The sequence below is a fragment of the Tupaia chinensis genome, unplaced genomic scaffold (genome assembly GCF_000334495.1).
Source record: "Tupaia chinensis unplaced genomic scaffold, TupChi_1.0 Scaffold148234_1, whole genome shotgun sequence".
In the NCBI taxonomy this organism is placed as follows: domain Eukaryota; kingdom Metazoa; phylum Chordata; class Mammalia; order Scandentia; family Tupaiidae; genus Tupaia; species Tupaia belangeri.
The window spans coordinates 4,760,910-4,784,349 of NW_006208084.1; the positions used below are offsets into that span (position 1 = coordinate 4,760,910).

The window sequence follows — 23,440 nt, forward strand, 5'->3', positions numbered from 1 at the left end:
TTGCTCGGTATATAAGAGATTAAAATGACACTAATGATTTCAAACTTCAGATATGTTCTCAATGAACATATGTCGCTCCATGCTTTATTGCATATTCTTTCCTTTAAAGGGAGAGGTGGTAGGTAGTCTATGCTAACTAGATCTTATATGCCTGTGCCTCAGAACTTCATGATAAACAACAATGGAAAGGCAGGCATTACATTTCCTAGTGACAGAGAAACAGATCTAAAAATAACCACATCTTGACTAAAAATAAACTCTTGCAAATGCAGTTAAAAAGTCCAGCCCCTTGGAAACCAAATTCAGGGTTTAATCCATCTGATCATGCTTTAATTTAGAACAGAGTAATTCCTCTTAATTAATTGATAGTGATACCCTATAACAGAAAAACAGAAAAATAAAATAAAAAAGACAAAATAAGATACAAAGACTTTTCTCTCCTTTGCTCTGAAGTGTGTGGTTCCATTTCTTAAAGAATGAATATTTCTTCTCTTTTCATATTATAGAAAAATAAAAATTGCTAAGAAATCAGTTAAAAATCAGACAAATACAGAATGAGTAGTAGTGAATAGGGAAAAAAAAAAAAAGAAAAAAAGAATGAGTAGTAATGAATAGGGAAAAAAAAAAAAAGAAAGAACCAAGAGCAAAATCAATAATTTAATAAGTCCTATGCATAAAGAGTTCCCAGTAAGAATTATTTGGCTGTCCTCACCAAAATAAAATACTATTGGTACTGCTCTTACTGTTTACATGAGTCCCTAATTTCAATTATCTGCAAATAATCAAATGTGGTTAAAACATAATGCTCTTTCCATAAACTTCTCTTTTTAAATTTTTTAGAAGTATTTATAGTTCCTTATCTATAGTTTAAAATATTTCACTCCTGACTTAAGTGTTTAGAAATTGCTATTAAGTAACTACAGATTTACTGGGCATATAAGAGAAAATAATAAAGAACTATACTGTAGAAATACTTTCTAAAGCTATAAAAGCTATTCTGAAATATTAGAGTTACTTTCCTAAACACAGGCTCTCAAGTCCATCAGATGTATGATTCTCTGAATCTACTATAGAGACCAGAGTGACAAATTTAAAACGGATCATTTAATTACAAAGGGATGCTTCCTCTTTAAATTCATTTAAAGTAGGCAGTTTCCAGGAATTCAGTTTATTTAAGAAACCAAATGTAGAGGTTGATTTAACAAATATTTAGACGTTGTAGGCTTTTCAAGAAAAGTCCTCATTTTCTCATTTCTTATTAAACTACTTTCCAAACAACTACAAATTAATTTTCTGGCTCGCTATGTTTGAGCTATTCTTTTTAAGTAAGGAAGGCCAACTTTTTGGGCTCTGTCACTTCCCTGACAGTTTTATTTGTGGTAAAAGAGTGTATGAAATTCTCCAGCTACCAGAAGTCAGGGACTATACATAGATCTGCACAATGGTGTTTGCATTCCTACTCCAGGGGGTAGAAATACTGTATATATTACTCTCCCTTTTTCAGCTTCTTAGAGATCATTAATCACTGAGACATGACATCCTCTAGCTCATGCTCCCAGCCCCCTCCTGATATGCAGATTCAAAACCAAGGCCTATTCAGAGCCGCTTAATGTCCTGATTAAAGCCTTGCTTGCTTTTTGCGGGGGTGGGGGTGGGGATCTAAAATCTAGTCCTCTATCAATCATAAAATGACATCCAAAGAGCATGATAATAGCATGTGGCTCTACAGTTGCTAGGTAAGGAGTCTTCTTGGTCAAATGGATCTGCTTTGTATTTGGGGTTCACATATCTTTTTTCAAGGCTGGAAAGTCTATTTAAACAAACCTTAAGCTTTCCAAAAGATTTTCCTCTCCCATTCCTATGTATTAAAATTTAAAATAATTTTTTTCTTGGGACCAGCAGATGGCATAATGGTTACATTGCTGGACTCACATGTAGTTAACCATGGTTCGAGTCCCGGACCCAGTGGCTTCAAACTCACACTGGGAGAATGTGTGCATATCCAAAATCCTGAGAGAAGACTGGAAGAGAAGGAAGTGAGGCGTGGTCATTCCCTCTGGGGATTTTTCTTGCTTTCTGTCTCTCTGTCAGTCTCTGTGTCTCTGGTGAGTGCATGCACCCTATAGCAAAAAAAATCTCTCAAAAAATAATAATAATAGATGCAGGCAGGTGGCATGGTGGTTAAGGGCGCTGGACTTGTACATGGCCGACTGTGGTTTGAGTCCTGGACCTGGTGGCTTGCTTTCTTACTTTCTCTTGCTCTCACTCTGTCCCCCTCTGGTCAAATTAAATCAATGAATAAAGTTAGATAAAATAATTCTTTAAAAAACTAATAATTTTTCTTTTGTGGTAGAGACCTTAAGACTTATACGAGAGAGAGAGAGCAAGAGAGAGAGAGAACATGTTCCTCCAATGGGTCCTGGACATGCTGCATTCATTTTTCCACTAATTTTTCATCAAGATTCTGGAAACATGCATGTACACCCAGTGTTTTTCAAGCAGCCATGTGCAATCTGGCTTCCTAGGTATGCTAAATCACTGTGCTAAGGGGCTAGCCCTCTCCTTCGCAACTTTTTTTTTTAGTTTTTCTGTTTGTTTTGCTTTGTTTTGTTTTCTTACCATAGGGTGTGCATGCTCAGCTGAGAGACAGAAAAGGGAAAGTAAGAAATCATCCCCAAGGAGGATGGCCATGCCACAATCCTTTCTCTTCCATTCTCCTCCTGGGATTTTGGGTATGTATGCATACGCCCCCACTGTGATTTTCAAGCTGCCAGGTCTGGGGCTTGAACCACAGTCAACCATGTGGGATTCTAGCACCTTAAACATCACATTACCTGGCCCCCCATTAGCAACTTTTAAGCACACAGTATTGCCAACTATAGGTTCTAAGTTGTACAGTAGATTTCTATAACTTATCTTATATAACTGAAACTGCCTTTTGACAGATAATTCCTTATTTCCCCTTCCCATTAGCCTCTGGCAACCGCTATTCTACTACCTGTTTCTCCGAGTTTCACTGTTTTAGATTCTCCATAAAAATGAGAACAAGCAGTACTTGTTATTCGTGTCTGCTTTATTTCACTTATCACAACGTCCTCCACATCCACCCATGCTATTACAAATGGCAGAATTTCTTTCTTTTATAAGGCTGAATGACATTCCGTCATGTATGTGTGCACATATGTGTGTATATGTATATATGTAGACACATACAGATAAGAGGACTTCAAAAGTTTCACAGAAAATGGAATTAAAGTACGGATTTATTTTGGTGCAAAACAATTTTGAAACCTATGCACACAGGCACATACACACCCCTTTTTAAAAAATACATTATTTGGGAACCAGCAGTTAGCGTAATGGCTGTGTCGCTGGACTTCCACGTAGTCGACCGCGGTTCGCATCCCGGACCCAGTGGCTTAAAACTCACGCCGGGCGCGTGTGCGTGCGTGCCCAAGATCCCGAGAGGAGAATGGAGGAGAAGAGATTGCAGCGTGACCATCCCCCCGGGGGGTGATTTCTTGCTCTCTGTCTCTATGTCTCTCTGTCTGGTGAGTGCACACGCCCTATAGCGAAAACCTCTCCAAAAAATAAAAATAATAATAAATATATTATTTCATTGATTTAGATTGTTTCTATACCTTAGCTGTTATGAATAGAGATGTAATGAACATGGGAATGCAAGTTACTCTTTGACATAATTATTTTATTTCCTTCACATATATACCCACATGTGGAATTGTCGGATCAAATGGTAATTCTATTTAAAAATTTTAAGAAACCTCGGGACCAGCAGTTAGCGTAATGGCTATGTCGCTGGACTGCCACGTAGTTGACCACGGTTCGCGTCCCGGACCTGGTGGCTGAGGAGAATGGAGGAGAAGGGATTGTGGTGTGGCCATCCCCCCTGGGGGGGTGATTTCTCACTTTCTGTCTCTCTGTCTCTCTGTCTGTCTGGCGAGCACATGTGCCCTATAGCAAAAACCTCTAAAAAAAAAAATTAAGAAACCTCCATCTATTTTCTATAATGGTTGTACTAATTTACATTCCCACCAACAGTGTAGTAAAGTTTCCTTTTCTCCAAAACCTCATCAGTACTTGTTATCTTTAAAAAAAAAAAAAAATCTAGAATGGGCGTGTAGTCATCGGAGACAGAGAGAGGGAAAGTAAGAATGGTCATGCTGCAATCCCTTCTCCACTATTTCTCCCTCTTTTGGGGATTGTGGGCAAGCACCTACATGTACTTAAGAGTGTTTTTCAAGTTACTGGGTCCAGAAATTGAACCACACTGTCAGCCATGAGGCCGTGCCTTAACTACCATGCCATTGGTTGCACTCCCCTTTTGCAAATAATAACCATTATAACAGGAATGCGGTAATATATTATTGTGGTTTTAATTTGTATTTCCTTGATGCTTAGTGATGGTGAGAACTTTTTCATATACCTATTGGACATTTGTATGTCTGGTGAGATGTCTATTCAAGTCCTTTGCTAATGTAAAACAATTGGATTGTTTCTTGCTATTGAATTAAAAGTTCTTTATATAGTTTAACTTTTTTTTCTTTTTTTGCCATAGAGTACATATATTTGTCAGAGAGACAGACAGAGAAAGGGGGAAAGTGAGAAATAACTCCCCGGGGGGATGGCAATGCTGTAAACCCTTCTCCATTATCCCCTCAGGATTTTGGGTATGTATGTACACATACGTGCCTGGTGTTATTCTCAAGCCACCAGGTCCAAGACTTGAACTATGGACCATGTGGGAATCCAGTGCCCTAACCACCAGGTCACCTGCTGGCCCTGGATATTAACCTCTTACTAGACACAATTTACAAATAACATCTCCTGTTTCATAGCTGCCCTCTCATTTTATTGACTTTTTCCTTTGCTGTGAAGAAGCTTTTTGTCTGATGTAATCTCACATTATTTTTGCTTTTGTTGCCTATGCTTTGGTATAAGAAATGACTGCCAAAATCAATGTCTACAAGCTTTTCCTCTAAGCTTTCCTCTAAGAGTTTTATTATTTCAGAATTTACATTTGACTTTTTGAGTTGATTTTTCTGCACGGTGTGACATAAAGTCCAATTTCATTTTTTACATGCTGAAATCCAGTTTTCCCAACAACATTTTGGGAACATTTCTTTCCCCACTGTATATTTTTGGCACCCTTGATGAAGAAGGGTTGACTGTATGAGTATGGGTTTATTTCTGGGCTTTTTGTTCTGCTCTATTGGTGTATTTATCTTTTTATGCCAGTACCACTGTTTTGGTTACTGCAGCTTTGTGATATATTATGCGATCAATAACGTGATACCTCTAGCTTTGTTATTCTTGCTCAAATCTGCTTTGCTATTAAGGAATTTTTATACCCCTCTTCCCAACCCCTGAAAGAAAATGAAAGTGAGAAAGAGAGAGGAGAGAGGAAGAAAGTACAGGAGACTTTTGAAGGTGATAGAAAACTTTATGACCTCGATTGGTGTCTTACAGATATACACTTAATTCCAACTTCATCAAGTTGTATACATTATATATGTACAGCTTTCTGTACATCAGTCATACCCTGATAAAGTAGGTCTTTTTTGTTTAGTTTTTTATTTTAATAGTTGATAGTTCAAAGTTAGGTCAAGGTGCTAGAATATTAATTCAGTCTATAAGCAGGTTATATTACTGTGGTATTGAAAAGAGAGTAGTACTAACTCTGAAATGATGCAGGCAAAGAAGATCTATGAAAGATTTCTATAGCCAAATAAATATCTAAGTTTTATTTAATCTAACTCAATCCAGTAATTATTGTTATTATTTTTTGAAAAAGGTTTTGCCTTAGGACATGTGTGCTTGCCAGAGACAGACAGTGAGAGAGGGAAAGTGAGAAATCACCCCCTAAGGGGGGAATGGCCACACTGCAATCCTTCTCCTCCATTCTTCTCCTGGGATCTTGGACACACATACACAAGCTAAGCCCGGAGCACTCTGTCATCCAGAGGCTGAAGAACAGAAGGATAACCTAAAACCAGTGAGATAAGTAGAAAACCAAGGTAGTGTGGTGTCCAAAGAATGCATTGAACACCTGTGTCAAATGATGTTGAAGTTAAAGTAAGATGATGACTGAGAAATGTCAACTGGATTTAGCAATATAGAAGTCACTTGTGACTTGGGGCCAGTAGGTGGCATGGTAGTTAAGGTGCTGGACCCACATGTGCGACCATGATTCAAATCATGGACCCAGAGGCTTGTTCTTTTACTTTCTCTTTCGCTCATCAAATTAAAAAGCAATAATAATAAGTAAAAACATATTTTTTAAAAAGGTCACTTGTGACTGTAACAATAACTATTCTGGCAGAGGAGTAGGGCTAAAGCCTCAGTAGATCAGATTCAAAAGAACAGCAAAGAAACCAGACAGTAGATTCTCAGAGGAGTTTTGCTACAAAGAGTTAAGAGAAGACTAGAGCAGCAGCAGAGAAAGAGGGGTCAAGAAAGCTTTGGGTAGGTTGTGGATGGAAAGTCCCTCACATGCTACTTTCACTGATGTCCTTTTTTTTCTTAGAGAGAGATTTTTGCTATTGGACACGTGTGCTGATCAGAGAGACAGAAAGCAAGAAATCACCCCCCACAGGGAATGGCCACACTGGAACCCCTTCTCCATTATTCTCTCAGGATTTTGGGCATCCACGCATATGTGCCCCATGTGAGTTTTAAGCCATAGATCTGGGACTCAAATTGTGGTCAACTATGTGAGAGTCCAGTGATGTAACTATTATGCCATCAGCTGGTCCCTGAAGTACCTTTTTAACTTATGCTTCCCCAGTCCTTGTTTACTAAATTCACAACAGACACAGTCTCATTTCTGTATTTGTCCTTGTTTTCTACTTAGAATTTTTCATTCTTTCAGATGAGCTCAAACTGCACTTTTTAATTCAATAAATATTCACTATGTTTTGTGCTAGGTGCTGAGTACACAAAAATAAACAAAACAGACCCTTTTCCTAAGGAAGGCAGCATAATATATTTTGTAGAGCACTGAGTTAAATGCTAGGTTGCCTCTTACTAAAAGTGTGCCTTAGGCAGATTATCTGACCTCTTTTAGGACTTGGTGTCCTATCTCTAAAACGAAGGGAAATAAACTCACTTACCAGGCTGATGTGAATATCAAATGAAAAGAGGAATACAAAGCACTCTACCTGGGACATAACAAATGGCAACTATTAAGAAGCTTTAGAATAGAAGACATAGTCCGTTATATGACTATATGGAGGAATGGGAGATTACAGTACTTAAAGGGAACCACAAACAGGTCCCTAAGCCAAAGAACAGGGTAAAGCCTCTATAAAGGAAGGACCTTACTTGGTAATAAGCCCAAAAAGGTCTATATATGCATGTGTGGAATGGAGTGGAGGTATTATGAGGCGTCTCATATGTCATGGTTGATAGCTTACTGATTACCTTAAACCAGAGTCGTGTGAGCAAGTGAGCAAACAGAGTAGAAGTGAGGTTTTACAGTGAGTAGAAGAATAAATAAGGGTAATGTCATGGAAACAGTAAATACAAGTTTGCAAAGTGGTACACTTAACCCTGGAGATTCACAGATGATCCACTGGGGTGTGGGAAGAAAACAGAAGCACTATCTTTATTATTTTTATCTAAATAAAAATAAAACAAATTAAGCTTTACTAATATTTAATTAAGGAATGGACACTGGTTCCCATATTTGAACTATACATTGGAACTTCTCGTGTCACAAACATATCAAAGTAACCCGAGGAAAGGGTTGAAATCTCACATTGTGGAAAGGGCAGCAATTATTTCCTTTTTTTTTTTTTTTTTTGGAGAAGTTTTTGCTATAAGGCGCATGCGCTCGCCAGAAAGGAAAGAGAAGACACAGACAGAAAGCGAGAAATCACTCCCCCAAGGAGGATGGCCATGCTGCAATCCCTTCTCCTCCATTATCCTCCTGGGATCTTGGGCACTCATGCACACATACCCGGCAAGAGTTCAGGCCACCGGGTCCAGGACTCAAACTGTGGCTGACTAAATGGGAATCCAGCGACATAGCCATTATGTCAACTGCTGGTCCCAGCAATTATGTCCTTCTTCTTGGTCATGTATTTGCATTCTTTATTGGACATATTACAATTTACATACACCTGCTTAAGTGGGTTTACATTATTATTTTTTTTTTTGAGAGAGATTTTTGCTATAGGACACGTGCACTTGCCAGAGAGACAGAGAAAGACAGAGAGACAGAAAGCAAGAAATCACCCTCCATGGGGGGGATGGTCACGCCACAATCCTTTCTCTTCCATTCCCCTCTCGGGATCTTGGGCACGCAGGCACACATGCCTGGCATGAGTTTTAGGTCACCGGGTCTGGGACTCAAACTGTAGTCGACTACATGGGAGCCCAGTGAAGCAACCATTATGCCATCTGCTGGTCCCTAAGCTAAATCTTGTAAAATGGCAAATTGCCTTAATAATTACACCAATGAAACTGGAATTAAATAATATGTGAAACAGTGGGACAAGCAAAGGACAAGTAAATGGCCGAGTCCCTTGTTTGCCATATCATAAAGAAAAAGAGGGACAATCCAACCAGATCTATGGAGAAGCTAGTTATGAGTTATTATGTATAAGGAAGACTTTCCTCATCAGCTAGAGCACAGTGACCTTGTCCTTTAAATTCTATTAGCAATTATTATGTGAATAATTATTTCACTGAGAAACTACTCAAAAACTATCTTGTGTTAGTTTTCTGTCCTCTTCTTGGATTATTATTTCACTTTCCTAATATTTATGTCTCCCCACTTAGTCATTATGATCCTAAGTAGTATCTACTACAGAGTCCTTACAGCAACTACCACGGTGTTCAGCTACAGTTCCAAAAATATCCATTCTCTTAGCTAACTGTTACACAGAGACTCAGTTTAAAAAGCTAAGAGTTGGGGCCAGCAGATGGTGTAGTGGTTATGTTGCCAGATTCCCACATGGTCGAGTGTGGTTTGAGTCCCAGCCCTGCTGACTTAAAACTCATGCCAGGCACACGTGTGTGTGTGCCTAAGATCCCAAGAAGAGAATGGAGAAGCGATTGGGGTGTGGCCACCCCTTGAGAGGTGATTTCTTACTTCCCCTCTTTCTGTCTCTGTCTCTCTCGCAAGTAAATGGACCCTAAGGTAAAAACCTCTTCAAAAACAAAACAAAACAAAACAAAGAGTTCTAATTACAGCAACAAAACAAAACTCTTCTGCTGATCTCTCCAGGTCAAGTAAACTCTTTTTCTGTAAACCTATATAAATCTGTTTAAGTCTTGTCATGTCTGTTACAACATTCACAAACACAGCTAGCTGTACTTATGTACTTCCGAGTTTGCTCTCCCTACTAACTGGTGAGCCTTGGAGAACCGAGAGGGTACTGCATTAATTTTTGTTGTCCTAAGCTCAACATAGTGCCTAATACATAGAAGTATTAAATATATACACAAATGAAATCACCAATTTAAAAAATTTATTAGAAGTCTCCCATGGGAGGCAGTAGGTGGCGTGGTGGTTAAGAGTGCTGGACTCCCATCTGTTCAACTGCGGTTCAAGTCCTGGACCTGGCAGCTTGCTTGCTTGCTCCCCTGCCCCCCTTTTGATCAAAATAAAATAAACAAAGTTATATTAAAAAAAAAAAAAAGTTAAACTCAAAATATCCCCCCCCACCTAAAAAAAGTCTTCTATGGGTGATTAGAAGACTTAATATTATCAAGATATCAGTATTACTCAAACCATTCTACAGACTTAATGCAATCCCTATACCAAAATCCCTATTGTATTTTTTTTGTAGAAACAGAAAAACTGATCCTAAAATTCACACAGTATCTCAAGAGACCACCAACTACCAAAATAATCTTGAAAAAGAAAGGAGGAAGAGGACTCATATTACCTGATTTCGAAACTTACTACAAAGCTATGGTAATCAGAACTGTGTGGTACTAGCCTAAAGACATACTGACCAATGAAACAATATAAATATAAAAGAATATAAAAGCCAGAAGGTCAGCAGCTGGTGTGGTGATTAAGGTACTTGACTCCCATATGGCTGACCACAGTTTGAGTCCTGGACCTGGTAGCTTGCTTTTTCACTTTCCCCTCCCCTCTCTCTCTCTGGTAAGCACATGTGCCCTGCACCAAATTAAAAATAATAATGACAAATAAAATTAAATAAGTAATTATTAAAACAACAACCACCCAGAAAAATCTTTACATATACAGTAAAATGATTTTTTTACGAGGATGCCAGGCATGGTGGCATATGCCTATAGGCCCAGCTGAGAGATGAAAGCAGGGTGGTGAACAAAGACAGCAAGACCCTGTCTGAGAGAGAGAGAGAGAGGGAGGGAGAGAGAGAAAGAGAGAGAGAGAGAGAGAGAGAGAGAGAGAGAGAGATTACTTTTAAAATCCTTTATTTATGTCTTAAATATATATTCACATAAATTGTTTTCCAGGTCACTACAGAGGAGAATTTACCAGAAATAATTCTACAAAGGTTCCTAAAATAGTCTCCTGTGGTTGGTGCAGTTTTCTCTGTATTTAAATGGATTAGCCTAGAGTCATTACTGCTCAAAATGATACTGATCACTTTAATTCTGATTAAAGAGACATGCAGGGTCATTTCAGCTGAACTGTTAAGTCAGCAACAACCTCAATCTCTCAGAAAAGCCTCTGAGAATTATAAATCCTGTCTATGGCTCTAGGGATAGTCCTTATTTATAGTGAAGCTAATATATTTTTATCAGAATAACTTTTTTTTTTAGTTTATTTATTTCCTTCCTTCGAGAGACAGAGACAGAGACAGACACTGGCAGGGACTCTTGACAATGTCTTGACGCTATGATCTTCTCCTCAGTCTTGCAGCCAGGTAGAATCACAGGCCTGAGGCATGCTCTGTATTACCGAAGTGATTTTTAAGATCAGAGCAAATTCAAACAAAAAATCAAGTATCACAGAGGAAAATTAACAAATCTGATTACTTTTAAAAAAATTTGTTTAAAAACTTCTATTTACTTTCTCCATCTTTTAACAAATAGTGGGTGCTCTGTTAAGATATTAAATTCATTCTTCAAAGAAATCTTTAGTAATGTATTTGTGACTAGTACAACAATTCTGGTCAAAATATTTTCTCCTCAGTCTTGCAGGACTAATATTTAATTTGTGATGTCTGATTTCCAAAAACATCAATTTACTTCTCTTTAGTTTTAGTGCTTAGATTTCTAGTGTCTCTTGATTATGAAAAAAACTTACAGTGAGTCAAATGCTTAACGAAATCTTTTTAGGATATGAATTATTAAAGTTAATCGAATTATTTTTAAAGGCACAATCCCAAGAAAACTAAAGGAATATTTAATCTGTAGTTGAGAAAACTAAAGGAATATTTAATCTGTAGTTGAGAAAAAAAACTACACTTTATTTTTTTATTAGAGGGGTTTTTGCTATAGGGCGCGTGCGCTCGCCAGAGAGACAGAAAGCGAGAAATCACCCCCCTGGGGGATGGCCACGCCGCAATCCCTTCTCCTCCATTCTCCTCTCAGGATCTTGGGCATGCACGCACACGCTCCCGGCGTGAGTTTAAGCCACCGGGTCCAGGACTCGAACTGTGATCGACTACATGGGAGTCCAGCAACACAGCCATTATGCTAACTGCTGGTCCCAAAACTACACTTTTTTAAAGTTTGGCCAGAGGGTGTGCCCCCTCACCAGAGAGACAGAGGGAGAGCGAGAAAGCTTCCTTCAGTGGGGCATAATCACACCAAAATCCCTTCTCCTCCAGTTCTCCAATCCCTTGTGATTTGGGGCATGCACTCACATGTGCCTGGCATGTTTTTCAAGCCACCAGGGTTGGGATTCGAACTGCACAGGTGGTCAAGGGGTCTGACTTCCTTAACCATTAGACCATGAGGCTGGCTCAAGAACTATATTTATTAATCATGAAGAGAACAATCTTTTGAATGTTTACATAAGTGTAGAGAATACATAAAGATAATTTACAAATTCAGTTCAACATCAAATACTAAACTGATCATCATACTAAAATTATATAAGTTTGATTGGAAAATAAAAAAGGGGGGCCAGTAGGTGGCATGATGGTTAAGGCACTGGACTCCCACATGGTTGACCAGGTTTTGAATTCCAGACCTGGTGGCGTGCTTTCTCACTTTCCTTCTCTCTCTTGTCAAATGAAAAAATGGTAATAATAAAATAAACTTAAATAAAACAATTCTTTTTTTTTTTTTTTTGGGAGAGTTTTTCGCTAGAGGGCGTGTGCACTCGCCAGACAGAGACATAGAGACAGAAAGTGAAAAATCACCCCCCAGGGGGGATGGTCACGCTGCAATCCCTTCTCCTCCATTTTCCTCTCGGGATTTTGGGCATGCACGCACATGCGCCCGGCATGAGTTTTAAACCACCGGGTCTGGGACGCAAACCGCGGTCGACTACATGGGAGTCCAGCGACATAGCCATTACGCTAACTGCTGGTTCCCAGAACAATTCTTAAAAAAATAATAATAAAGGATTTTTCCCCCCAGTTTTTGCTATAGGATGTGTGTTTTTGCCAAAGTGGGGGAAGGAATATAGTGAAAAATCATTCTTCATCCCCTCCCAGGGTAGGGAGGATGGCCACACCACACCTTCTTCTCCAGTCTCCTCCCAGGATTTTGGGCACCCATGCACATACACTGGGTATGATTTTCAAGCCAATTTTCAACTCAAACATGAAGTTGGCCATGTGGGATCTACAGCTTTAATCTATACGCCACCTGCTGGCCCAGTATTTTCATTTTATACTCTATGTTTCTATAAGGTTTTATTTAAAACAAAGTATTGAAAATAAAATGTTTTAGGTGCTCAAAAGGTAATTTCTACTATTAAGAACCCCATGTTTAAGTCTTTGTAAAGCAGAATTGATACCAAAATTATCTCCTTGCAAATCTATATTTATCTGAATTATTTAAAATGCCACTTGTATTCTTATAAGAAAGAATACTACAAGTGAGAAGTCTCATTACTATAAATCTGATCTAGAATAGAAAGTAAGAGGACCAGAAAAATTCAGTTGTCCTCAGGAAATAAATTTTAGCAGCAGTCCATTAATAGAGAAGCCATAAAATTTTAACAATTTTTAATGTATTATATATATTTTAATACTACACACTGATGCAATTCTTACATACTTTTGTTTTTAAAATATCATTGCTTAGGATGTACTTTTTGGTAAATACTCCTGAAATTAGTAAGAATATTAGTAAAGTATAGTAATTAAAAACAGGGTTCAAATCTCAGCTCTTCTACTTATCAGGGAAATATGATCTTGGAGAAATTGATGTTTCTTTGTCTCTATCTCAATTTCCTCTTATACTGAAAGGTAAAAATTACAGTACCTACCTTATAAGGTTCTTTTATAATAAGTTAATCTTCATAAAGCACTTAGCACAATGCTACATGGTTAAGTGTTCAATAACTATGTGCTGTTATTATTGCTCTGTGTTTTAACACTGAATGCAAATACCAAATTCTTTGTTTTGCTAGGGTTCAATGTAACAAAGTTAAAGGAGACAATGAAAATTTCCCATGATTTTCATAATAATGATTTCTGACCTACAAGTTATCTGGTTTACTGTAATATTTTCACTTTCTTGTGTCTACAATAAACAATTAAAATTGTATATTTAAAAAAATAAAAACAAGAAATGATGCTGTCTTTCAATGAGATATTAATACAGAGGTTACCCACCTGTGCAGTTCTTCTGTTTTATCTTCAGTTGGGCCTACAATTAGTAAACAATGGCGAAGGACAGCTGCCATAACACGAAACTGATGAGAATCACTCTATGGCAAATAAAAAGAGAGGAGAATTGGGAGTTCAATGCCTTAACAAAGGAGCCTGGTGCATTCGTACATCACCTGCCCCTAAAACAATCCTTATTATACCATAGTTGTAGACAATAGGATATTCTGGGAAAAATTCTGCAGGCAATACTGAGTGAAAAAATAGTCATACTGCATATGAAAAGTCACAACCACTTCCAGAAATAACTGGCCAACAGTTGCTAATGGATAGCTACTGTCCTTTATTTTTATCATTTTTCTAATTTGCCAGGGTGTGTGTGTGCTCACTGGAGAGAGAGAGAGAAAGAGAGAGAAGATGGAGGAAAAAAAAAAAGCACCGCCTCCCCCCAGCCCCATAAGGTATGGTCACACCATCATCCCATCTTCTCCCCACCTCCCTTCTTTTGGATACTGGGCATGCTCATATAGGCACCCAGGGTGTTTCTCAAGCAGCTGGGCCCAGAACTCAAACTGCATGGCTGGCCAAGTGGGACCTGGCCACTTTAACCACCAGGCCATGGGCTGGCCCACCTCTATCGTTTTTTTTTTTTTTTAAATAAGTTTTTAAAAATTATTCATGATGCAGACCACATACACGACAGAAAAAGGTATTGAATTAAGAGGGAAAAAAGAGAGAGAAGCACCCTCAACAGGGTTTCATTACACTGTAACTCTCTTCTTCCTCCCCCTAGCTTATCAGGATCTTGAGCCTGCATGTATTTACCCAGCATATTTCAGGTCAGCTGGGTTGGGGATCTGAACTGTAGTTAGCTAAGTGGTTTCGCTACTGCTACCACGGCACTTCTGTAGCACCACAGAAGTCTATTTTTTGTTTTGGATCTTTAATTTTTTTTTAATTTCCAAAAAGCCTAGATTATTTTGTTGGTATACTTAAATAGTATGCTATAGGGGCCAATAATAGTACAGTTGAGCTAGACTCACATGGCCGACTGTGTTTGAAGTCCTGGACCTGGTGGCTTACTTTCTCACTTTCTCTCTCTCTCTCTCTCTCTGGTTAATGCATGTGCCCTATAGCAAATTTAAATAAATAAATAAAATTAAAGTAAATAAAGAAATAATATGGTATACAGTAACAGTTATTACCTTAAAACATTACATACATGGGAACCAGCAGTTAGCGTAATGGCTATGTCGCTGGACTCCCACGTAGTCAACCACGGTTCGCAACCCGGACCTGGTGGCTTCAACCTCAGGCGGGGCACATGTGCGTGCATGCCCAAGATCCCGAGAGGAGAATGGAGGAGAAAGGACTGCGGCGTGACATCCCCCCTGGGGGGTGATTTCTCGCTTTCTGTCTCTCTGTCTCTCTCTGTCTGTCTGGTGAGCGCACGCACCCTATAGCAAAAAAAAAAAACCCTCCAAAACATACATACATATGGTATATGGTATACCATTCCAGTTTGGTAGTCATTATAAAATTTTTAACAGATGCATGCTATTAGTTATTTTAGGAGTTGGTTGTGCATCTTTAATAAAAATGTCTTTTAACTTTCAAAAGCAATGAATTCACCAACTTCAGGATAATCAATTTTCTTGGTCTAGTCCCCTTAGAACTGCCAGCAAGTCATAGAAAACAAGTGATTTAACTTTTATTTCCTCCTACTTTTTTTTTAAAAAAGAACTATTTATTTTATTTATTCATTCACTTATTTTAATTTGACCAGACACTCACACACAGAGAGAGAAAGTGAGAAAGTAAGCCACTAGGTCCAGGACTTGAACCATGGCTGGCCATGTGGGAGTGTCCAGTCTTAACCACCATGCTGCCTGCTGGTCCCTCCTCCTACTTTTCTAACATTTACTCACTGGCAATGGTATTAGAGACATAGGGAGTTAGAGGGAAGAAGGCGAAGCGTAGAAAATAATCTGTGAATAATAATTTTTCTTCATTATTATTTCTTCATTTTTAGTGAGACTTTGGCCCATTGTAATTTATTTAATCATCTGCATTAAGGTCATATCTTTCTTCCTTCAGGTTTTAAGTAATTAAGAAGACACATGAAGTTAGAATTATGATAGAGGGCCTGGGGATGTCAAACTATGGGGACGTTCCAATTACTCCAAAAGCTACTAAAATATTCTAAAGTTTCTTAGTTATATAATTGATTTCAAGTCCAGGTAAAGTAAAATATATCCACATGTTATACATAATATGTTCTACGTTCATATATATAACTCACACAGACACTCTAGGAAGACATCTCATAAAACCTAGTAAACAATAGGGCACGCATTCAATATTCATAATGTACATAATATTTTAAACTTAACACCATCATGTGTAAATTTGGAAGCAATGAGGTCTCACTGGGATAACAGAAAAGCACTGTACTTGAAGTCAAGAGTCTAGGTTATGACCTTAAACAAGACATAAACAGCTTCTCTGCAGCTCAGTTTCCCCACATGTATCTTGATAAACATGAGGTTCTGTTAGAGTTAGAAAATGACATGCATAAATGTGCTTTAAAACTTTCCAAAATAATTTGAAGGTGAGGAGGAAGGTGAGGGAAGAAGGAAACAAAAAGTAAGATGGAGCTGAAACTAGTGATAACTGTGGAGTTAGAAATCAGAAAAGCCAGGAAAAACCAAAGACCCTAAGACTGGCAGGGTTGGAATGAATGTTGGTCTATTAGCCATCCATCTTTAAATGCTTGAATGAAAATTCTCTTAGACCCTTGAACAACATGAGGGTTAGGGGTTCTAATCTCACACAGTCAAAATTTCACACATAACTTTTGACTCCTCCAAACCTTAACTACTAATAGCTTACTTATGATCTTATGAAGCGTTACTGATAAAATAAATAGTTGGTTAACACATATATTGTATATTATATGTATTACATACTATATTCTTACTATAAACTAGAGGAAAGCAAATGTTATTAAAAAAAAAAAAATCAGGAGGCCAACAGATGGTGTGAAAGTCCATAAAGTAAACTAGAGGAAGGCAAACGTTATGAAGAAAATCAGGGGCAAACAGATGGTGTGGAGCTTAAGGCGAGTGGATCCCACATGATCAACTGTAAGTTTGAATACCCAACCCAGAGGCTTGAAAAATCACACAGGGCGTGTGTGCGTGCATGTCCAAAATCCTGAGAAAAGACTAGAAAAGAAGGGATTTTGGTGTGACCACCCACCCCACCCCCTGAGCTGATTTCTTACTTTCTCTCTCTGTCTCTGTCTCTCTCTGTTGAGTGCACATGCCCTATAGCAAAAATATAATAATAATAATAAAAAAGAGAAAATGCATTCATGGTATTTATTGAAAAATATATATGTGGACTTGTAAAGTTCAGAGCAGCTATATACTTTTACTTACCTCAAATTTCATGAAGCATGCTAAAACCCAAGTGAAACTCCTCCATTACTTAACTCTTAATAAAATCATATTTTCCTTGGTTTTGAAAATTAACTGGGGAATGTATTTCCTTTAAAAAGAAATTTTCCTTTATTCCTTTATTCCAGAAAGCAATCCTTTTCTTCTCCTCCTGATGTCAACAAGCTTCTTACGAAACTATCTATTTGGTCTTCCCATCACTGGCATTTGTAAACCAAAATCCTACTTTCTCTCCCACTTCTTCTTTTTCCAGTTTTTATACCAATTCCCAAATTGTACCCTGTGTCTGCAATGCCCACTCTGACCCTACATCCACTAAACTCTCTCCACTTCACTATTTAAAACAATTGCCGAAATTTCTGGATTATTGCTTCTGCTGTTTGTTATCACTGATTCCTTTTCATCTTCTAGTTTTTAGTTAAAATGTTTTCTTACAGAAGCCCCTTCTTTGACCACATTATCTAAGTAGATTCCTCCCTTCGTGATCCTCTATATTGTATTAAGATTTCTTAAATAAAATCTTAATTGTAATTTTACAGTTATTTACTTGCATGTACTTCATTTCCTCCACTAATCTAGAGGGCATGCACTTAATAGATGATCAATAATTTTTAATGTAGAGTATAACATACATAAACAGAAAAAATGTCTTAATTTTAAGTGTACAGCTAAATTTTCATAAAGTAAGCATAACCATATAACCAGTATAAAAATCATGCATTGAGAAGATTAAGAATTCCAGAACTCTCCTCATGTGCCCTTCAAATGACTATCTTTTGCTCCTCAAGGGTAATCCTAATTTCTAACATCACAGGTGGTGATTTTTTTTGCCATCAATGAACTTCATGGAATCATAAAATACAGATCATTTTGTGTCTAATTGTGAGATTTATTTACAGTTTGCTGTTTGTCTTTGCTTGAGAGCAGTGCTATTCAGTAGTTTGTGATATAGAACACTGTTGGTCTATTCCTGCTTGTTACTCATCTGCACTACCATTGAGTACAAAAGGAAGATGTAAACATTTACAAACTTTCTGAGCAATATGACATTTTGTGTAATGCTAAATCATACAAGAGTTTCATTCTGAGAGGTGGGGAAAAATCTGTTTTTTCACCACAGATAGATTAGGAAAGTAGTACGGTATAGTATTCCATTGCATAAATACAGAACAATTTACCTACCCATCCTAATCCTTTTTTAATTGAATTTTATTTATTATTATTTAAAAATTTGCTATAAGGCATGTATGCTCATTGGAGGGAGACAAAGAGAGTAAGAAAGCAAGCCGCCAGGTCTGGGAATCAAACTACAGTCAGCCATATGGAAGTCCAGTGCCCTAATGACTTTGCCACCTGCTGGCCTTCCATCCTACTCTTGATGGACACTTGGACTGTTTTGAACAGTACTGCTAGGAGCATACCTTTCGTAAGTCTTTTGGTATCTATCTATTGGACATATATTCAAAAGAATAGATGCTGGGCCACAGGGTATAAGTACATGTGAAGCTTTGAAAGGGATTCTTAAACAGTGTCTCAAAGTGTTTATACCAACTTACACTCCCACTAGTTGTTCTATAGCTGCCCTGACACTTGATATTGTCAGCCTTTTTAGTTTTAGTCATTCTCCTGGGTATGCAGTCATTTTTTGCTTCATTGATAGTATACGTTTTCCTGATGAAGTTAAACATTTTTTCATGTTTATTGGTCATTTGGATAACTCATCAGGAAAATTCTCGTTCAAGCATTTTGTTTTTCTTTTCTTTAAAAAAAAAAAAAAGAAAAAAAAAACTCAGAAAGAGAGATAAAGGGAGAGGTAGGGAGCTAAGTATTTTTGACAGGTGGTCCACCAAGCCACAATCTCACAATCTTCCTGCTCAGGCTCAGGTTAGCCAGGAGTACAGGCATACACCCCCAGCTTTGGTCCAGGTACCAAATGCAGGCCTCAAGTGAAGCCTCAGTCTCCTGCAGTGGTACCCTACCACGTGTGGCACAGCTACTGCACTTTAGCCTGTTCTTCTGTCAGGGTGACGGACTTTAAACAAAATTATTAACTTATTTAATTCAATTTGTTGTAATTATTTTTTAATTTGACCAGAGAGAGAAAGAGAAAGAGAAGAAAGCAAGCTGCCCGGTCTGGGACGCAAACTACAGTCAGCCTTGTGGGAGTCCAACAGCTTAACCACCACACCACCTGCTGGTCCCCAACTGACTATTTTTATAAGTCTGTATGACTTCTTAATATATTCAGAATAGACAGTCTGTTATCTTCTCCCACTTGGTGGCCTGTACCTTTACTATTTCTTTTGATGAACTGAATTTGTTTTCTTTTTAAAAACTTTTACTTAGTTTTATTTATTTATTTACTGGAGAGGTTTTTGCCGTAGAGTGCATGTGCTCGCCAGAAAGACAGAGACAGACAGAGAGACAGGAAGCGAGAAATCACCCCCCAGGGAGGATGGCCATGCCACAATCCCTTCTCCTCTGTTTTCCTCTTGGGATTTTGGACATGCACGCACACACACCTGGCGTGAGTTTAAGTCACTGGTCTGGTCCCATAGTCGACTACATGGGAGTTCAGTGACATAGCCATTATGCTAACTGCTGGTCCCTTAACTTTATTTATTTTCTGGTTTGATCAGAGAGAGAGAAAGGGAGGTAAAGTGAGAAAGCAAGCTATCAGGTCCGGGACTTGAATCATGGTTGATCATGTGAGAATCTAGCGCCTTTAACCACCACGCCACTGGCTGGCCCAATGAACTCAATTTTTAAAAAAGTTTATGGTGTCATGGATGTTAAGGAACTAGATTCCACATGGCTAGCTTCACAGTTTAAGTCCCAGACTCAGTGGCTTGAGACTCCAGCTGGGTACCCGCATGTGAGTACCCAAAATCCCGAGAGGAACTGAAACGTGATCATCCCCCACAGGGGAGACTTCTCACTTTCCGTCTTTCTGTCTCTCTCTGGCAAGCACATACACCCTATAGAAAAAAAAATTAGCTAATTTATTTCCTGAAAGTGAAAGAAAATTGATATCCTCAATATAGTCTCATCTTGCTGTGATGTCCCCCCCACCCATGCCCAGCTTTCTAAGATCACCTAGTGTGCCCACATCTGGCATGTTTCAAGTCAATCTATGGTTTTCCAGGCTGCTCTAGCATTCAGGAAGAGCACCTCACCACCTGTACTACTGCAGCTGGGCCTGAACTCTTTCTTTCTTTTTTGTTTTGTTTTGTTTTGAGGTTTAGTATATGGCATGTGTACTCTCTAAACTGAGAAGCAGACAGACAGAGGGAAAAATCCCACCCCGAAGGAGGATGACCACACCATAATCCCTTCTTTCAGCCTCCTTTTGGAATTTTGGACATGCATGTGTAATTTTCAAGTTGCAGGGTCTGAGACTTGAATAATGCAGTTGGTCATATGGGATCTAGCACCTTAACCTTCATGCCACCTGCTGGCCCTGAACTAATTTTAATGAAGATTAATTTGTCAATTTTTCCTTGATGGTTGATCCTTACTTTGTCCTGTTTTAGTCATCTGCCTCTTTAAGAAATGTTTGACTCATCTGAGATAAAGTAATGGAGATAAGTCTTCTATAAGCTGTCATGCTACCTTGTACTATTTAGGTCTCTGATTCACCTCAGATTTTTGTGTTATCGCATACGGCAGGGATTCCAATTAACTGTTTTCCAGATGACCATACAATTCACTGAACATTATTTATTAAAAAGCCCATCATTTCCCTACTGAATGACAATGTTATCTCCATCATAAAGCAGTTGTATATGTGTAGGTTTATTGTCAGCCTTTTCATTCCATTAGTCACTGTATCAATAAATCTTTATTGGATGGGTGATGTCATTTAAGAAGTCTTACTTAACAAAGGTTAGAGTGGACATTATTATGATTTTAATTTGCTAGAGGGCATATATGCTTTCCAGAGAGAGGGTGAGAGGGAAAGCAAGAAAGTACTCTCCATGTGGGTTGGCCATATTGCAATCCGTTTTCCGTTTCTCCTCTTGGGATTTTGGGTATGTACATTCACACACCTGGCATGTTTTACAAGCTGCTGGGTCTGGGAATCAAGCTACAGAGTTGGCCACAATGAATCCAGTTGCCTTTACCACCCTGCTACCAGGATATTATTTCTTACTGTTGGCATTTTGCTATGTGACCTTCCATAATTTAAACTATGATTCTGTGTCTCATTTGTTAAATGGGGTTAATGCTTCTGTCTGATGAAGATGCCTGAAGGATTAAATATAACTTCTTTCCATAAAACATTATACGAACACAGCTTATACAACTGATGTTTACTTGCATTATGATTTAGCTTTCTAATATTTATTTTATTCTCTGAAATGATAATACCACCAAAGACTGAGAAAGAAAAAAGTCCCTAAGAATGATGAACAAAGGAAGAAACAGCAAGCAAGTAGACATGGCTATGACAAAGGAAATTGAAATGAGGTAACATAAGAAAAAGAGATTAAAAATCAGAAAATTGTGGGACCAGCAGTTGGTGTAATGGCTATGTCACTGGACTCCCATGTAGTCAGTGCGGTTCGAGTGGACTCAGTGGCTTAAACTCATGCTGGGTGCATGTGCTTGCATGCCCAAGATCCCAAGAGGAGAATGAAGGAGAAGGGATTGCAGTGTGGACATCCCCCTGGGGGGTAATTTCTCGCTTTGTGTCTCTCTCTGTCTTTCTGGTGATGCACACGCCCTATAGCAAAAACCTCTCAAAAAAAAAAATTAGAAAATTGTTTAGGATCTCGTTATACAGTCTGCACTTTGATTGACAGCTTCTATTAGGCTGTCTATGCAAAAACGTGTCATGACTTTCCCAATGACCCAATACTACTGTACTACTGCTTTCTCCCCTCCTTTAAAAATTGTGGAAGATTTCACTTAAATGGTAAAGGTAACGATTTTCACAAACCTTTTATTCAAAACTTTGGCCTATGTAATCAATGCTGTAGAAGAAAGCCCAAATATCTAGAATATATGTCATTTGAAGCTGCTATATACTGCTGAAGTGATTATTTTAGAACATACAGAAAACTGTAAATAAGGTGACAAACAGTTGTGCAGCCCCCTGTGTTTATAAGTTTAGTTACTCTATTAGACTGCTGGCACCTCCTCAAGGGCAGTGATGCTTTACCTTGCATTTCATGTGCCTAAGGCGGAGCCTGGCACAAGTTACGTGCTCAACAAGTGTCTGCTGAAAAATGATTCAACAGGAAAACACTGTACAACATGAAACTTTATTATTATTATTATTTTAAAATGTCTGCCAGCAGGACCAGCAGGTGGTGTGGTGGTTAAGGCGCTGGACACTCCCAAATGGCTGACCATGGTTTGAGTCCTGGACCTGGTGGCTTGCTTTCTCACTTCCCATCTCTCTCTCTGTGTCTCTTCTGTCAATTAAAAATAAATGACTGAATAAATAAAATTAAAAAAAAAATGTCTGCCAGGGTCAGCAGGTAATGTGGGGTTTAAGGCCCTGGACTCTACATGGCCCACTGCAGTTCGCATCCCAGACCCAGTGGCTTTCTTTCTCACTTTCTTTCTCTCTCTCACTCTATCCCACTCTAGTCAAATTAAGATAAATAAATAGGTAGATAAATAGATAAATCAAGTTAAATAAAATCATTCTTAAAAAAAAAAAAAAGTTTGCCATAGGGCAACAGAGGTGGGGGGAAAGTACCCCTAGTGGGGCATGGCCATGTTGCAATCCCTTCTCCTCCATTTCTCCATCCTGTTGGAACGTTGGGTTCCATGTACACACACATTTGTCTGGCATGATTTTGAAGCCACCAGGATCAGCCATGTGGAACTTGGGTCCCTTAATCACTAGGTTTCTAGGCTGGCCCTGAAGCTCTATTTTAATGTAAATTAATGTACTATCCTTTTTTCACATTTCCTTTAAAGTCTTTAAAATAATCATGGAATTCCTGTGGTCTAGCCATTTTGGGGGAAACGGAGGAATGAAGAGGTCCCACTGATAATTCAGCCTCCAGTATAGAAAACTCGCGTGGTAGGAAGACTCCTCTCAGGCCTCCTCTCTCTGTATCTGTCTTTGTCTCTCTCTACCTCTGTCTCTGTCTCTGACAACCCAAGAAGATCTTCTCCAAGACACATTATAGCCAGATTGACCAAAACCACAGACAAAGACAAGATACTAAGACTGGCAAGAGAAAAACGGCAAGTTACCTACAAAGG

The 23,440-nt window shown here is 38.5% G+C and overlaps 1 protein-coding gene across 5 annotated transcripts in view; it reads right to left on the reverse strand.

Annotated features, from left to right (window-relative positions):
- The window catches only part of RIC8B (RIC8 guanine nucleotide exchange factor B), a 129,595-nt gene that overhangs the window by 52,296 nt on the left and 53,859 nt on the right, over positions 1-23,440 (reverse strand). For all 5 annotated transcript variants that reach the window (XR_003548177.1, XR_337633.2, XM_006170355.3 and 2 more), the window contains exon 4: positions 13,761-13,855. Coding sequence is in view for 3 of the 5 variants with exons in the window: in XM_006170355.3 (XP_006170417.1) it covers positions 13,761-13,855 (95 nt within the window). In the remaining 2 variants the exon portion in view is untranslated. The remainder of the gene's footprint in view (positions 1-13,760; positions 13,856-23,440) is intronic.